The 19,038-nt window shown below is 43.9% G+C and overlaps 1 protein-coding gene across 2 annotated transcripts in view; it reads right to left on the bottom strand.

The window, feature by feature from the left end:
• Positions 1–17,066, bottom strand: part of syt13 (synaptotagmin XIII) — a 34,115-nt gene extending 17,049 nt beyond the window's left edge. The window contains exon 1 of one of the 2 annotated variants that reach the window (XM_073049151.1): positions 16,661–17,066. In XM_073049151.1, the coding sequence (XP_072905252.1) occupies positions 16,661–16,840 (180 nt within the window). In that variant the 5' untranslated portion in view covers positions 16,841–17,066. The remainder of the gene's footprint in view (positions 1–16,660) is intronic. The other variant, XM_073049152.1, reaches the window with a different exon arrangement.
• Positions 17,067–19,038: the final 1,972 nt, after the last annotated feature.

The raw sequence follows: 19,038 nt of genomic DNA, 5'->3' as shown, positions 1-19,038 counted from the left end.
GGAGAGTTTAAACTAGGATTTCGGGGGGGTGGGAACCGAACTGAAGAGATGGAGGAAGAGGCGGTTGGCTCACAAATAGAGAAAGCTTGTAGACAGTGAGAGAGGGAGGACAGGCAGGGGTGCGCTCAGACCGATGATTTGAGATGTGTCTATTTTAACACAAGGAGTATTGTGAACAAAGCGGATGAGCTTAGAGCGTGTATCAGTACTTGGAGCTATGATGTGGTGGCCATTACAGAGACTTGGATGGCTTGGGACAGGAATGGTTACTTCAAGTGCTGGGTTTTAGATGTATCAGGAAGGATAGGCAGGGAGGCAAAAGGGGTGGGGCATGGCACTGTTGATCAGAGGTAGCATCACAGCTGCAGAAAAGGAGGACGTCATGGAGGGATTGTCTACAGAGTCTCTGTGGTGGAGGTTAGGATCAGGAAGGGGTCAATAACTCTACTGGGTGTTTTTTATAAGACTACCCAATATTAACAGGAACATCCAGGAGCAGATAGGGAGACAGATTCTGGAAAGGTGTAATTATAACAGGATTGTCATGGTGGGAGATTTTAATTTCCCAAATATTGATTTGGCATCTCTGTAGAGCGAGGGGTTTAGGTGGGGTGGAGTCTGTTAACTGTGTTCTGGGAGGTTTCTTGACACAATATGTACATGTTGTAGATAAGTCTACAAGAAGAGAGGCTGTACTTGATCTGGTATTGGAAAATTGACCTGGTTAGGTGTCAGATATCTCAGTGGGAGAGCATTTTGGAGATAGTAATCACAATTCTATCTCCTTTACCATAGCACTGGAGAGGGATAGGAACAGACAAGTTAGGAAAGCGTTTAATTGGAGTAAGGGGAAATAAGAGGCTATCAGGCAGGAACTTGGAAGCATAAATTGGAAACAGATGTTCTCAGGGAAATGTAAGGAAGAAATATGGCAAATGTTCAGAGGATATTTGTGTGGAGTTCTGCATAGGTACATTTCAACGAGAGAGGGAGAGGATGGTAGGGTACAGGAACCGTGGTGTACAAAGACTGTTGTAAATCTAGTCAAGAAGAAAAGAAAAGCTTACGAAAGGCTCAAAAAACTCAGTAATGATAGAGATCTAGAAGATTATAAGGCTAGCAGGAAGGTGCTTAAGAAAGAAATTAAGAGAGCCAGAAAGGGCCATGAGAAGGCCTTGGCAGACAGGTTTAAGGAAAACTCCAAGGCATTCTACAAGTATGTGAAGAGTAAGAGGATAAAATGTGAGAGAATAGGACCACTCAAGTGTGACAGTGGAAAAGTGTGTGGAACCAGAGGAGATAGCAGAGGTACTTAATGAATAACTTGCTTCATTATTCACTTCGGAAAAGGATCTTGGCAATTGTAGGGATGACTTACAGAGGACTGAAAAGCTTGGGCATATAGATATTAAGAAAGAGGATGTGCTGGAGCTTTTGGAAAGCATCAAGTTGGATGTCACCGGGATCAGACGAGATGTACCCCAGGCTACTGTGGGAAGCGAGGGAAGAGATTGCTGAGCCTCTGGCGATGATCTTTGCATCATCAATGGGGACGGGAGAAGTTCTGGAGGATTGAAAGGTTGCAGATGTTGTTCCCTTATTCAAGAAAGGGAGTAGAGATACCCAGGAAGTTATAGACCAGTGAGTCTTACTTCAGTGGTTGGTAATTTGATGGAAAAGATCCTGAGAGGCAGGATTTATGAACATTTGGAGAGGCATAATATGATTAAAAATAGTCGGCATGGTTTTGTCAAAGGCAGGTCATGCCTTATGAGCCTGACTGAATTTTTTGAGGATGTGACTAAACACATTGATGAAGGAAGAGCAGGAGATGTAGTATGTATGGATTTCAGCACGGCATTTGATAAGTTCCATGCAAAACTTACTGAGAAAGGAAGGAGGCATGGGATCCAAGGAGACCTTGCTTTGTGGATCCAGAATTGGCTTGCCAACAGAAGGCAAAGAGTGGTTGTAGACGTGTCATATTCTGCATGGAGGTCGGTGACCAGTGGTGTGCCTCAGGGATCTGTTCTGGGATCCCTACTCTTCGTGATTTTTATAAATGATCTGGATAAGGAAGTGGAGGAATGGGTTAGTAAATTTGCTGATGACACAAAGGTTGGGGGTGTTGTGGATAGTGTGGAGGGCTGTCAGAGGTTACAGTGGGACATCAACAGGATGCAAAACTGGGTTGAGAAGTGGCAGATGGAGTTCAACCTAGGTAAGTGTGATGTGGTTCATTTTGGTAGGTCAAATATGATGGCGGAATATGGTATTAATGATAAGATTCTTGGCAGTGTGGAGGATCAGAGGGATCTTGGGGTCTGAGTCCATAGGACACTCAAAGCTGCTACGAAGGTCGACTGTGGTTAAGAAGGTATATGATTCATTGGCCTTTATCAATATTGGGATTGAGTTTAGGAGCTGAGAGGTAATGTTGCAGCAATATAGGACCCTGGTCAGACCCCACTTGCAGTGCTATGCTCAGTTCTGGTCGTCTCACTACAGGAAGGATGTGGAAACCATAGAAACGGTGCAGAGGAGATTTACAAGGATGTTGTCTGGATTGGGAGCATGCCATGTGAGAATAGGTTGAGTGAACTCGGCCTTTTCTCCTTGGAGCGACGGAGGATGAGAGGTGAGAGGTGACCTGAGGGAGGTGTATAAGATGATGAGAGGCATTGATCATATGGATTGTCAGAGGCTTTTTCCCAGGTCTGATATGACTTACAATAGAGGGCACAGTTTTAAGGTGCTTGGAAGTAGGTACAGAGGAGATGTCAGGGATAAGTTTTTTACACAGAGAGTGGTGAGTGCATGGAATGGGCTGCCAGCGACGGTGGTGGAGGTGGATATGATGGGGTCTTTGAAGAGACTCCTGGATAGGTACATGGAGCTGAGAAAAATAGAGGGCTATGGGTAACCCTCAGTAATTTCTTAAGTAAGGACAGGTTCAACACAGCTTTGTGGGCCAAAGGGCCTGTATTGTGTTGTAGGCTTTCTATGTTTCTGTGTTTCTATGGGCAGTAAAGGTAGAGTAATGAGAACACAATACAGGTGCCAACTGGAGTCTGGCAGGAGAGGCCACAGTGGGCAAAGATGAGGAGAAGTGACGTGGGAGGAACCAGCATGAGGTAAAGATGGGAGAAGTGATGTGGGAGGACTTACAGTGGATAAAATACAGTAAAGGGAAAAGAAGGTGGAGGAACAGAATTCACTAATGGTATTTTTCCCTGAAAGCAGTTGGTAAGGACAGGAGGTAGTATCATAACTGAGTAAGGAGAGCACCCACAGTGGTCGGATCAGACAAGAGCATTCATGATGAGTGTGTGTGTGTGTGGTAGAGGTAGTACCTATGATGAGTGAGGAGAGTGGGAGGCAGTTAGGGTATGTAGTAGTAGGTAGATAGTTGCCAAGGAATTAGATTTCACAATTCTTGAATCCTTAAATGACTGCTAAAATTATCCGCAAAGGCCACTCAGGCCATCCATGACATAGAGTGAAACTGGGGAAATGATATTTCAAACAGTCTTTGAGTTGTTTTCACTCAGAATGAAGTGGTAAAACAGGACCTTGTCTGGTTAGCAAGCACACAGAAATAGTAGCAGGTGTCGTTCATTCAGCCCACCAACTGAATTCAGTAAGATCATGGCTAACCTTTTATCTCAACAATGCTTTCTGAACTTCATCTGTGTCCTGCAATTCTCTTAAAGATCCAAGTCTATTGATCTGAATACTTACTCAGGGACTGGGCTTCCACTGGCTCCTTGGAGAATTCCAAAGTTTCACTATAGTCCTCTTTGTATCTCAATCTTGGAAGTCTGTCCTAGTTTAACTCTCAGGTCAAGACACCCCAACCAGGGGAATATCAATCCTGCATCTACCTTGATTTCTGTAACAACTTTCTATGTCTTAATGAGGAACACTTGTTATTCTTCCAAACACTAGAGTGTATTGTCCAGGCTCATTAGTCTCTCCTCAAACCAAACCCCTATCCTAAACTCTGTGGTGAACCTTCACTGTACTCTGTTTGTATCCTTCCCTAGGTAGGAGGACTAGAACTGCACACAATATTTGAGGCATTGCCTCACCACAACCTTGTATATATTTGCAGTAAGACAACTTTACTCTTGTATTATAATTCTTCTGCAGTAAAGCCCAGCGTATCATTTGCCTTTTTGACTTCCAGCTTTACCCTCACATTAGTTTTCAGTACACCTTGGTTCCTTTGAATGCTAACGTCTTACAATCTCTCAACACCGTAAAACTATTTTGCTTTTGAATTTTTTTCTCCCAAGATGAATAACCTGATATTTTCCATATTGTGGCGGGCGATTGGTCCATGATGACAGCTGAGAGAAGCTCATTTAGCTCAACTCCAGGTTTTATTGCAACAAGCACAAAACAGACCGGACACTAAGAACCACTCAGTCACATACAGATGGGGAGGTGATGGTCACATACTCTGGCTACAGTCAGGATGAACCCACAAACACATGTGCAAATAACTTCTATAATCCTAGCTAAAAGGTAACAATAAATTAACCTGAACATCCCTCCATAATCCAATGAAAACATTTTAAATCAAGAAAATAAATAGTGCTGGCCACGAGGAAAGCTGGAGTGCTACACTGCACCCACCTGTGGGGTCAGCTGTCCTCGACGACCGTAGGATCCACAACAAAGTCCAGAAGTCCCAGTGGTGGTCGACGCCACTGCCTGGGGCACTGTGGGTGTCTGTAGCCCATCTCCCCCCCTCATGTGAGGCAAGAGGCAGGACACTCACTGGGTCGGTAGTAGCCAAAGGCTGATACAGTGCCAGCTGGTCCCAGTGCAGCTCAGGCAACCGCAACACTCCTCCAGTGGCTCCGAGCTTGGGGGATAGTCCCTTCTTCCGGGAGGGACAGTAGATCCATTCTGGGGCCCCCACCAGATGATGCTACATTGGCACTCTAGATGGGCAGCTCAGCCCCTTCTGGGACGTGCAGGCGTCGCAGCAATACATGAACAGCTCCACGTCCTGCCTGTACCCAGGCCAATAGAGGTGTTTGCACAGCTTGCCCAATGTTTTCATGACCCCAAAATGGTCAGCTGTACACCGACCCTCTAATCACGCTGCTCAGCTGAGGGCCCGCTAGGCATCCCCCTCCAGCACCAAGGCAAGGTGCCCTGCCGTCTTGGTACGGCTCCACCCATTGTGCCATGCAGCAAGTTTGACTTGCACCGGGTAAGACTCCAGGTGGCTGGCACCTTTGTACCTGGGGAGCTTCAGGTTGGACCTTCTAGCGTTAACTGCTGAGGCCCATTGGTCTTCCTCTTGCTCTGGTTTGTCAGTGGTGCCTGCCATGTTGCCCGTCCTCCCATGGCTGTGGAGTCTTGGGTTCCCGGGTGCATGCCACGAGGGAGGTGGAAGATGCACTTTGCCATGTCCCCTGGGTTGAGGAGCCTGGGTACACTGACCCTATCAGAGTTCCTCAGGAAGGCATGATGCTCTGATTCCAGGTTTTCCTCCAGGTCAGTGTCCTGTCTTTGGGAGACCAGCCTGGGGATGCAAGAGAGGCAGACTGCTAGGTCCCTCGATTTATCCTTGGGTCTTAAGGTGTTCCTACTGACGTCACAGCTCTTCAATCTGGCCATTAATTTCTAATCCCACTCCTGACGCCAATGAAGTGCGCTTTTGACCACACCAGCTCCCCCCACCACTGCTCTGGAGTGCTGAATATTATATTCTATCTGCCACATCATCACCATTTCACTTATACTAACCATATCTACTTAAATCTCTCTGCAACACTCAGAATAACTAGACACGGCCAACAATAACAACTCCATTGCTGCCAATGGTACTGCAGCAGAGATACCCATTGTCCAAGTATCTCAACAGCTAAATGCTTAAGAAAACACTTTCTGTTAGCTGTGTGAGGAACGCTGGAAACCTATAGCTGGTTCTTCAGCTGGTTATGCTTCCTGACCATTTATGTACAAAGAAAAGCAACTATCAATGTAATGAACATCTAACTACATTGCAGATGTCCAATGATGACTGTAAGTTGTACCCTTAAAAAACATAATAAACCTACAGCACAATACAGGCCCTTCAGCCCACAAAGTTGGGCCAAACATGTCCCTACCTTAGAAATTCCTAGGCTTACCCATAGCCCTCTTTTTTTTCCAAGCTCCATGTACCTATCCAAAAGTCTCTTAAAAGACTTTATCGTATCCGCCTCCACTACCGTCGCTGGCAGCCCATGGGTGAAAACTTACCCCTGACATCTCCTCTGTACCTACTCCCCAGCACCTTAAACCTGTGTCCTCTTGTGGCAAACATTTCAGCCCTGGGAAAAAGCCTCTGACTATCCACATGATCAATGCCTCTCATCATCTTATTCACCTCTATCAGGTCATCTGTCATCCTCCATTGCTCCAAGGAGAAAAGGCCAATTTCACTCAACCTGTTTTCATAAGGCATGCTCTCCAATCCAGGCAACGTCCTTGTAAATCTCCTCTGCACCCTTTCTATGGTTTCCACATCCTTCCTGTTGTGAGACGACCAGAACAGAGTATGGTTCTCCAAGTGGGGTCTGACCAGGGTCCTATATAGCTGCAACATTACCTCTCGGCTCCTAAATTCAATTCCATGATTGATGAAGGCCAATACACTGTGTGCCATCTTAACCACAGAGTCAACCTGCGCAGCCGCTTTGAGTGTCCTATGGACTCAGACCCCAAGATCCCTCTGATCCTCCACACTGCCAAGAGTCTTACCATTAATACTATATTCTGCCATCATATTTGACCTACCTAAATGAATCACTTTACACTTATCTGGGTTAAACTCCATCTGCCACTTCTCAGCCCAGTTTTGCATCCTATCAATGTCCCGCTGCAACTTCTAACAGCCCTCCACACTATCCACAACACCCCCAACCTTTGTGTCATCAGCAAACTTACTAACCCATCCCTCCACTTCCTCATCCTGGTCATTTATAAAAATCACAAAGAGTAAGGGTCCATGAACAGATCCCTGAGGCACATCACTGGTCACTGGCCTCCTTGCAGAATATGAACCATCTACAACCACTCTTTGCCTTCTGCGGGCAAGCCAGTTCTGGATCGACAAAGCAATGTCCCCTTGGACCCCATGCCTCCTTACTTTCTCAAAAAAGCCTTGCAAGGGGTACCTTATCAAATGCCTTGCTGAAATCCATATACACTACATCTACTGCTCTTCCTTCATCAATGTGTTTAGTCACATCCTCAAAAAATTCAATCAGGATCGTAAGGCACGACCTGTCCTTGACAGAGCCATGCTGACTATTCCTAATCATATTATGCCTCTCCAAATGCTCATAAATCCTGCCTCTCAGGATCTTCTCCATCAAATTTCCAACTACTGAAGTAAGACTCACTGGTCTATAATTTCCTGGGCTATCTCTACTCCCTTTCTTGAATAAGAGAACAACATCCGCAACCCTCCAGTCCTCTGGAACCTCTCCCTTCCCCATTGATGTTGCAAAGATCATTACCAGATGCTCAGCAATCTCCTCCCTCACCTCCCAGAGTAGCCTGGGGTACATCTCATCTGGTCCTGGTGACTTATCCAACTCGATTCTTTCCAAAAGCTCCAGCACACCCTCTTTCTTAATATTTACATGCTCAAGCTTTTCAGTTTGCTGCGATTCATCACTACAAACACAAAGATCCTTTTCCATAGTGAATACTGAAGCAAAGTATTCATAAAGTACCTCTGCTATTTCTTCCAGTTCCATACACAATTTTCCACTGTCACACTTGATTGGTCCTATTCTTTCATGTCTTATCCTCTTGCTGTTCACATACTTGTAGAATGCCTTGGGGTTTTCCTTAATCCTGCCCACCAAGGCCTTCTCATTGCCCCTTCTGGCTCTCCTAATTTCCTTCTTAAGCTCCTTCCTGTTAGCCTTATAATCTTCTAGATCTCTAACATTACCTAGCTCTCTGAACCTTTTGTAAGCTTTACTTTTCTTCTTGATTGGAATTGTTACAGCCTTTGTACACCACGGTTCCTGTACCCTACCATAAATTCCCTGTTTCATTGGAACATATCTATGCAGAACTCCACATAAATATCCCCTGAACATTTACCATATTTCTTCTGTACTTTACCGAGAACATCTGTTCCCAATTTAAGCTTCCAATTTCCTGCCTGATAGCCTCATAATTCCCCTTACTCCAATTAAACACTTTTCTAACTTGTCTGTTCCTACTTCTCTCCAATGCTATTGTAAAGGAGATAGAATTATGATCACTATCTCCAAAATGCTCTCCCACTGAGAGATCTGACACCTGACCAGGTTCATTTCCCAATACCAAATCAAGTACAGCCTCTCCTCTTGTAGGCTTATCTACATATTGTGTCAAAAAACCTTCCTGAACACACCTAACAAACTCCACTCCTTCTAAACCCCTTGCTCTAGGGAGATGCCAATTGATATTTGTGAAATTAAAATCTCCTACCACGACAACTCTGTTATTATTACACCTTTCCAGGATCTGTTTCCCTATCTGCTCCTCGATATCCCTTTTACTATTGGGTGGCCTATAAAAAACACACAGTAAAGTTATTGACCCCTTCCTGTTCCTAACCTCCACCCACAGAGACTCCGTAGACAATCCCTCCATGAAGTCCACCTTTTCTGCAGCCGTGACACTATCTCTGATCAACAGTGCCTCGCCCCCAACTCTTTTGCCTCCCTCCCTGTCCTTTCTGAAACATTTAAAACCCGGCACTTGAAGTAACCATTCCTGTCCTCGAGCCATCCAAGTCTCTGTAATGGCCACCGCATCATAGCTCCAAGTACTGATCCACACTCTAAGCTTATCTGATTTGTTCACAATACTTGTGTTAAAATAGACACATCTCAAACCATCGGATCTGAACACGTCCCTTCTCTATCACCTGCCTATCCTCCCTCACACACTGTCTCCAAGCTTTCTCTATTTGTGAGCCAACTGCCTCTTCCCTAGTCTCTTCAGTTCGGTTCCCACCCCCCAACAATTCTAGTTTGAACTCTCCCCTTAGCAAACCTCCCCGCCAGGATATTGGTCCCCCTTGGATTCAAGTGCAACCTGTCCTTTTTGTACAGGTCACACCTGCCCCAAAAGTGGTCCCAATGATCCAGAAATCCCTGACCCCTGCTCCAATCCCTCAGCCACACATTTATCCTCCACCTCATTCTATTCAGACAGACAGACAGACAGACATACTTTATTGATCCCGAGGGAAATTGGGTTTCATTACAGTCACACTAACCAAGAATGGTATAGACATATAGCAATGTAAAACCATAAATAATTAAATAATAATAAGTAAATTATGCCAAGTGGAAATAAGTCCAGGACCAGCCTATTGGCTCAGGGTGTCTGACACTCCGAAGGAGGAGTTGTAAAGTCCTATACTCACTGTCACATGGCACAGACAGTAAGCTCCAGTTTTTGTCAGGAAGGCTTGAAAAATGTGTGAGACAAACTGTACAAGATTACGTCAGGAAAATGTCAAACATGTTAAAACAGATACAGAAACATGGATACGTGCAGTCAATATTCACAACAGGTACAATTTCACATGGCAATGATCCACATCAGGTAAGACGAATTCTGGTGCATTTTGTGTTTGGAAGCCTGGTGCTAATCAGTACACCTTCAGAGGCCCTAAGAACCAGGCATGGTGGATGACGGTGGTGGGGGGGGGGGGGGGGGAGAAGGGATGGTGGGATGTCACACATTGGGTTGGAAGAAGGGAAGGCTAAGAACGGCACATGGGGCAAGGACAGGTGTGTGCCATATGGATAGTGTGAATGAGATGGAGGAGGATGAGTGTGCCTAAGGTAAAAATGGCCAGTGGGTGATGGGCATCTTTATAGCATCCACAGTGGACAGGAATATATTGTGGGGCAAGAGTGGTGATGGAGTTTCCACAAAGGACATGTGCATGTCCTTGCTGTCAGATCACTAAGGTTGCAGTGGCAATTGACTGCAATAATCACAGTCATCCCACACGTTCCCCCTCAAAGAAATCTCTCTCTCTCAAATGTTCACCCATTTCCCTGAAATATCCCTTGATTTGCTTCATATCTAAAAATGTACAAACTCTGTCATAGACCAGCTCAAAGTCTGATCCTTCATGGCCCTCTTGTGTAGAGAATTCCAAAGGCTCACTACTCTCTAGATGAAGAAATTTCACCTCAACTTAATCTTGGATGGCAGACCCTTTATTTTCAGACTTTAACATCCCAAATCAGGAGAAACATGAGCTCTGCTTCGTCAATAAGGAGCCCTGTCAGAATTTTGTATGACTCAATGTTCTCTAAACTCTAGAGAGTATAGGCCCTTCTGCTTAATCATTCTTCATACAATATAACCAGATTCCCAAGACGTGGAACAGCACAGTAAAGGCCAGTGAGAGAGGAAGAGATGGCAGGGAGGAGCAAAAGTTACAAGAGAAAGGGTCTAATATTAACAGATAGAAAAGCAAAACTGTGTAGAGTAAATAAAATAATTGAAAGGTCTAGATAGAGTGCACATGGAGAGATAATTCCCAAAAGTGGGAGAGTCTAGGACCCAAGGGCACAAGCTCAGAATACAAGGACATCCTTTTAGAACAGAGATGAGGAGGAATGTCTTTTGCCAGAGGGTGGTGAGCTTGTGGAATTCATTGACACGGGCGGCTGTGGAGGCCAAGTCAATGGGTAAATTTAAAGCAGAGGTTGATAGGTCCTTGACTAATCAGGTTCTAAAAGGTTACAGGGCAAAGGCAGGAAAATGCGGTTGAGAGGGATAATAATCAGCCATGATTGAAAGATATAGCAGACCAGATGGGCCGATTGGCCGAATTCTGCTCCTATATCTCATGGTCTAATGAGGATAATTTCACCTTTTGATATTTGGGGAATGTGGATAATAACTAATCAGCTGTCCACTGTGCTTCACTCCAATTTATTTTGCTGTTCATGTCAAAATACTTGAATGGCAGTGGCAGGACATTTAGGTTGTGGGAGTTGTTTGTCTTGGAAATGGTTGTATTCATTAATGACTGCCTCTGATGTTGATATTGAGCACAGAGAAGACATCAGACTTTGGCTCCTAATAAGAACCTGAACTCCCCAGTGTGGCTTAAGCCTTTGGTCCAGTAAATTAGATCTGCGTTCAAGCCAGTTTATGCTTAGAGGCAAACTTCACCATTATACACTAAGTTGAGGCAATCAGAAGTTTCACAAATATTAAGTTCCTTTTTCATAGCTATAAAATGCCAGAATTTGCAGTAACAATCATTAAATTGGCTCATAATAGTAAATGTTGGAGAGATAATTGCTGATAATCTTGTATCTGACAGATTTCACCTGCTTGGAAATGAGAACACCTGCTTGGAGAGAACCAAAGAACCTTACAAGCATATCCTCATGAATCATACAAGCACATTTGCATCTAATGACATTGATGAAGATAGAGACCCAGAGGCATAGCCTGGAACCAAAAAGCTGGAGATATTAGCACACGGATATGGAGACAGCACCATTTGCATAGATTCGTGTTTGCACCAGTCTATGTGGCTTGGGTGCAACTGTATTGCATTGTGAGACCTGGTTCTGAAGATACTAGCATGGGGTCTGGGTACACAGTTTATGGATCGTGTGAATGAAGCATGGTGTGGACAATGCAAAGGCACCTTGGGGAAAAGCCACAGTCTGGGGTCCTTCTGCTACTGGACGTTGAGCGGCTAAGTCTGGTGAGGAAGCCCCTCAAACAATGAAGGGATGTATTCCTTGGAGGGGGGGCACAAATGACAAGGCATGTGTTAACATGACTGAATATATTGATCAAATGACACTAAGAATATAAAGAAAATTACAGTGATTTTCTCTTTAATATATGTTATCCTTGTTAGTAGTTTTCTTGTAATATCCCAGGCTCTTGTTTTGTAGCCTCATGTGTGGCACCTTGTCAAAGGCTTTCTGAAATTCTAAGTAGACAACATCTACTGACTCTCCTTTGACTATCCTGCCTGTTATTTCCTCTAAGATTTTCAACAGATCTGTCAGACAAAATTTCCCCTTACAAAAACCTTGCCAACTTTAGCCTATTTAATCATGTACCTCCAAGTACCCCAAATCCTCATGCTTAATAATGGACTCCCATTCCTTACTAACCATTGACGAGAGCCTGATTGGCCTATAATATCATGTCTTTTGTCTCCCTCTCTTTTATAAGAGTGGAGTGACATTTGCACTATCCCAGTCCTGCTGAACCATTCCAGAATCTAGTTATTCTTGGAAGATCACTACGAATGCCTCCACAATCTCTTCAGTTACCTCTTTCAGAACCCTGGGGTGTAGCCCATCTGGTCCAGGTGATTTACCTGCCTTCAGACATTTCAGCTTCCCAAGCACATTCTCCTTAGTGACAATAACTACACGCACTTCTGCCCCAAATTTCTGTCATATTGATGGTATCTTCCACAGTGAATAATGCAAAAAAATTAAGTTCAACCACCAATTCTTTGTCCTACATTATTACCTCACTAGCATCTTTTACCAGTGGTCCAATAACCACTCTTGCCTCTCTTTTATTCTTTATATCTGAAAAAAACTTTTGGTGTCACTTTTCATATTATTGGCTAGCTTACCTTCATATTTCATCTTTTCACTCCTTATTGTTTTTTAGCTGCTTTCTGTTGCTTTAGAAAAGCTTCCCAAGCCTCTAGCAACCCACTAATTTCTGTTATGTTGTATGCCCTCTCTTTTGCATCTATGCTGTCTTTGACTTCCCTTGTCAGCCATGGTTGCCTCATTCTTCCTTTGGAATACTTCTTTTTCTTTGCAACAAATCTATCCTACACCTTCTGAACTGCTCCCTGAAACTCCTGCCATTGCTGTTCTGCCATCATCCCTGCTAATGTCTGCCTACAATCAACTTTGGCCAGCTCTTATCTCCTGCCTCTGTAATTCCCTTTGCTCCAATGAAGTACTGATACATCTAATTTTAGCTTCACCCTCTCAAACTGCAGGGTGAATTGTATCATACTATGATCATGACCTTCTAAGTGTTCCTTTATCTTAAGCTCCCTAATCAAATCTGGCTCATTACACCACACCCAATCCAGAATTGCCTTTTTCCCAAGTGGGCTCAACCACAAACTGCTCTAAAAGGCCACCTCAAAGGCATTCTAGAAGTTCCCTCTCTTGGAATACAGCACCAGCCTGATTTCCCAATCTACCTGCACATTGAAATTCCCCATAACTATCGTAAAATTGCCCTTATTATATACCTATTTTTAAATCTCCCATTGTAATTTGTATCCCACATCTTGTCTATTGTTCGGAGGGTTGTATATAACTCCTATCAGGGTCTTTTTATACTAGCAGTTTCTTAACTCTACCCACAAGGATTCAACATCTTCTGTTCCTATGTCACTTCTTTCTAAGGATTGGATTTCACTTTTTACCAACAGAGCCACTCCACCCTCTCTGCCTATCCGCCTGTCCTTTCAATACAGGAAGTATCCTTGGATGTTAAGCTCCCAACCGGGACCTTCTTTCAGCTGCAAGTCAGTGATGCCCACAATGTCATACCTGCAGTTTCTAACTGCACTACAATATCATCGACCTTATTCCATATACTGTGTGCATTCAAATATAGCACCTTTTTCAGTCCTTTTTGATTTTGTTTCCATTTTACTAGAAGTTAAATCGTTATCCCTTTCTAAACTTTGCCTTTTTATTCTGGGGACTTTGTAACTTCTCCTGCACTCTCCTTCCCTTTATTTTCTCCTCACTTTTCCAAACTGTTGAACCAACCCCCCCCCCCCATTTAGTCTAAAGACACCCTTCAATCCATCCTGCTGAAGGCAATTTTGCCTGATGATTTGCCTGTCCTTCCTCACAATTTCATTACACCCTGCATCTGCTTGTACAGTATATCAACTGCACCATCCTCTGCCCTATCACTCCAGTTCCCATCCTCTGCCAAATTAGTTTAAACCCTCCCAACAGCTCTAGCAAACCTTTCCGTGAGGATATCTTGGCCCCCCCCCCCCTTCGTGTTCAGGTGTAACCCGTCCTTTTTGTACAGGTTATATCTTCCTCAGAAGAGATCCTAATGATCCAGAAATCTGCAACCCTGCTGCCACCACCAGTTCTTCAGCCATGCATTCATCTGCCAAATCATCCTGTTCTTACCCTCACTAGCACGTGGCACATGAAGCAATCATGAGATTACCACCTTTGAGGTTCTGCTTCTCAATTTCCTACCCAGCTCCCTATATTCTCTCTTCAAGACCTCATCCCTTTTCCCATCTTTATTGTTGACACCGCTAAGTACCACTACTTTTAGCTGTTCACCATCCCCCTTCAGAATTCTATGGACTCAATCTGAGATGTCCCTGACCCTGGCACTTGGGAGGCAACATACTATTCAGGTATCTATTTCACATCTGCAGAATCTTCTATGTGCCCCCTAACAATTGACTCCCCTATCACAACTATACTCTTTGTGTCACCCCTCCCTTCTGAGCCACAGATCCAGATTCAGATTCAGTGCCAAAGCCCTGGTGGCTGCTTTTCCCTGGTAGGTCATTCCCCCAGCAGAATCCAAAGTGTTGTACGTATTATTGAGGGGAATAGCCACAGAGGTACTCTGCACTGTCTATCTGGATTGTTTTCCTCTCCTTACAGTCTCCTAGCTCCCTGCCTCCAGTAACTTAGGGGTGACTACCTCCCTGTAGATCCCATCTGTATCCTCCTCATTCTCCCGTATGAGCTGAAGGTCATCCAGGTTCCTGGTTTAGCGCAATGAGAAGCAATCCCACCCAATAACCACTCAGATAAAATATTCCCTAGACATGACTTAGTAGCATAATTTAAATGATTAATATAGTGCAGAAAATATATTTTAAGATGTTCTGCACCCACCTGCCATAAATGAATGTGCTTTTTAACAAATTGCAACAATTAGTAATTTTTCTGAAGCTTTGTTGTGTCTTACTGCAATTTTTTGAAGGTAAGGTAAAGCCTTTTCAATTATCATATTATCTTTGTTATTCCTTAACTTCCATACCTCCTGATGTTTAATATTCTATCCCTTCTCTTTGGAAGTTCTCTCACATTCTATAGCAATCTCTGGCCACTAAGATCGCCAGTTGTCACGGTACTTATATGTCTGGATAAATACTTAATAATGGTTACTGGGAGTGACATCTTTGTTGTGTTATGAGTGATGAACAGACCTGATGGACAATGGGGTGCAGAGTTAACCATCCCCCCCCCCCCCCGAGAACCATGAACTATTACTGTTGCTCTGCTGCTCATGAGAGAGAGAGACGAAACACAGGCACGAACATTTGCTACAGATAAGAGAGAGAGACTGTTGATTTATTGTATTTTGGCTCTTCCTGGATTGTTTACCTTTCGCTACAAGGACTTTACTTTGCTCGTTAACATTCCTCAGGAGATAGCAGGAGTGGCCTGATTTGATGGACACAGTCATTCAGAGTTGATGGATAGCTGAGACCCTGTGAGTAGGGATAAAAGACAGGTTTGGAGAGACACCCTTCAGCCACACCAGTGGACACTGACTGAGTGTTGGGAACCCACAGAAAGGTGGGGGCTTCGGAGACCGAACCAGGAGATCGGTCAGTAAAGCTCTCAGTGTAACAGCAGGGCCGGTGGGGACTTGTGTGTGTGTCCACTCATGCCAGAGTGACAAGTCCACCACAGAAGAACAGTCTAGCTGAAGGACGGAGGGGTCATAGCCGAATGACCACCACAACAACACGATGGATTAAGAAAGCCATAGAAGGTTTGCCTGCTGCAGCTGCCTAATCTTGCTCGCTCTCTCTTTCTCTCCAACAATTACCACATAACAACCATAATTACCTCAGCACACATGAACTGAACTGAACTTTATACTTTCCTATGACAATTCATTATCCCCTAGACATCAATAGAGCTTGTTTATTATTGCTTATTATTATTCCTACACTTTTAGGTTTATTATTGCTAACCTGTGTTATATGTATATTTGCATTATTGGTATTGTTTTGCTTATTTTACTAATAAACACTTTTGAATATAGTACCACCAGACTCCAACAGATACTCCTATCTTTGCTGGTCAGACACGAATTCACTGAAGGTTATAGGGATGTTCAGGGTCTGGGCACTGTTAAGGGTTAAGGCATGACTGAGGGTCTGGCAGGTTTGGAAGTCATAGCGAGGTATGAGTTGCACATTCTGCAACTCCTCTTTAGTTCTTTGACTTTAATGTTGCTTGTGACACTTTAACAAAGAAACTATATGTCTTTAACTTATTGAGCTGGCACGTCCAGGACTCTATCAAAAATCCAGCCATCACTTTAAACCTCTACATTACCTTCTCCCAGGGGTGCTTAGAGTTACTGAGCAGGAGTGAGAAACCATATGCAGCATTCTGTCTGTCAAACACCCCTGATTAATGTGCATCTTTTGCTCATTGCACAGATAGCCTTAAGAGAGTAGCACAAATATTTTCAAAAATTACTCAATTCTCTGGGCAAACCTATTAATCCTCCAGTTTCTACTTTCTTCAGGTTCCCTGCAAACTGCTGAATGCACAGCAAAAGGCCACGGGCAATAAACTCTCTTGCTTACCTGCTGTGTCGTGTGCAGGATATTTCTCTCCTTTGCTGTGCTTTCCAGACACTTGTTCTCCAGATTTTTGTAGGACCCTCTCAGCTTCTTAAAACGGCACCATAGGCATGCCATTGCACAGGTAGCAACAACACCGCCAGTTACCCCAAGAGTGGCCCCGAGAACTATCAGTAGAAGCATTATCACCAACGTGGACCAGGGACAGCTGTAATGAACATCGACCTTTCAAGACAACATTCTTTGGCTTCTGCAAACCCTTCAAAGGCAGAACTTATACTGGAAGTTACGTCCTCAAACGGATAGTTAACACATGATGGAAGAGCCCTAGGGGACAGCCAGTCTGGAGTTTTTAGTAGCAGTAGAATAGAGATGGAGGCAGCAGCACTTAGTGTAGATCTAAGGCTGATTTCAGTCGGAACAGGAAGAGCATTGATGTCAGCGGGGAGGTGGAGCCTGTGAAGTAATATTAAAAAGTTAACTGGGGAGACCGGTTAGGGTTAGGCAGAGAACAATGAACGTACTGACAAAAAAAAGCACTACTAAATGACAAGTAATTTTCACATTTTCAATAAATTGTAAGATAGAAAGAATATGTTTGTTGATCTATTAATTTAGGTGGGAAGAGAAAACTAGCAGAAAAGAACAAACTACAAAAGTGCAGATGATGAGTATTGTTTATTAACTCCTTCCTGGGCAGCTGAATCTTCTTTTTTTATTCCAATGCTGAATAATTTGGTAAACTCCTATGCCCCAGTGGTAGAAGTAAAGGAAGATTCGCAAGGTTGTAAATTTATTTCCTAACTTCTCCAGTATGTTGGATGGGAATGGGAAGGAAAATGACTATTAAATAACATGTTTGGTTTAGTCCCAGCAACACACGCAGCAGAGTAAGCAGAGCCTGAGCTAGAAATTCAAAGCTACAGCACCTGCTTGATGGATTTTTATCAAAAAACTCACTAGTAAATGCAACCCAGTCATTTATGCACCAGCAGCACACTTCTGGATTCTTGTGTGGATTCTGCAAATAAACTGGGGGGGGGGGGGGTGGCACTGAACAGAATGCTCATTTACACATCTTGACCACAGTTGTGCCAAATGATTTGCTGCATACGAGTCCTATAGTGCAAATATACTCCCCAACCTGAACTAGACTTCTCCTCCATTGACTCACATTCAGACCATTCCGTCAGCTGCCCCAAAATCCCTCATCCAATCCATCCACCGATCCTTCTCCTCACTTCTCCTTACCAACCTCTCCTACACTGATCATCTATTGAATGGTCCCCTAGTATGATAAGAGGGACTCTTGACCTTGTCCCAGATCAACCATGTAAGTACCAAGAACAAGAAAGTGTGTTAGTATCTCTACTTCCTTAGGAGACCATAAGACCGTAAGATATAGCAGCAGAAGTAGGCTATTTGGCCCATCGAGTCTGTTCTGCTATTCAATCATGGGCTGATCCAATTCTTCCAGTCATCCCCACTCCCCTGTCTTCACCCCATACTCTTTGATGTCCTGGCTAATCAAGGACGTATCTATCTCAGCTTTAAATACACCCAATAACTTGGCCTCCACTTCCGCTCGTGGCAATAAATTCCACAGATTTACCACCCTTTGACTAAAGTAATTTCTCTGCTTCTCAGTTCTAAATGGATGTCCTTCAATCCTGAAGTCATGCTCTCTTGTCCTAGAAAGAGGAGGCTGAAAACATTTGATTTGTTCCTTTGACCCTCACCAGTTTTTAATCAGTGAACTATATGTAACATGCTGTAATGTTTCACTGTTAATGCAATGGCCTCTCTGTAATGTTTCACTCTAATGTAATGGTTTCTCTGTGGCAGCAGTGTTTGGGTTATGACTGGAGATAACGGGGGCTTTGGAATGTGCACCATCCAATGAGAGGCATGTTGTTCGTTCTTGTGGGTCTGGGAGCAGGGATTTCATGGTCTTTTGTCGGCGAGAGATGAAGAGGGAAGACGCGAGTGTAGAGAGTTGGTAGACTGCTGGACGGAGTGAACTTGGAGTGAGGGTCTGAGGGTCAGTGACGCTCGGAGGAGGTCGATGGGGAACGAATGGATGGAACCATGAGCTCCAATGTGCACATTAGACAGTTTCATTAAAATGGGCCCTTTTTCTTTTTCTTTTCTTTACTAACCCTACAGTCAGATTAAGATTTATAAAGTTCAATCGTTTAATTGTATACAGTGTACTGTCTGATATTTTGCGGTTTGGATTTGAAACCCAGAAACACATCACACAGCATTCACACAAACGAGATTTCTCAGTTTGGCTGGGCCAGAGGCCATCTTCCCCTAGACAAACGCATGCTGGCCAAACACGAGGGTTACATATCAAAAACATCGTATCCAGATGCATC

The sequence above is a fragment of the Hemitrygon akajei genome, chromosome 6 (assembly GCF_048418815.1).
Source record: "Hemitrygon akajei chromosome 6, sHemAka1.3, whole genome shotgun sequence".
NCBI classification, from domain to species: domain Eukaryota; kingdom Metazoa; phylum Chordata; class Chondrichthyes; order Myliobatiformes; family Dasyatidae; genus Hemitrygon; species Hemitrygon akajei.
The sequence above is the reverse complement of the archived record's forward strand: the minus strand, read 5'-3'. Positions and strand labels throughout refer to the sequence as shown.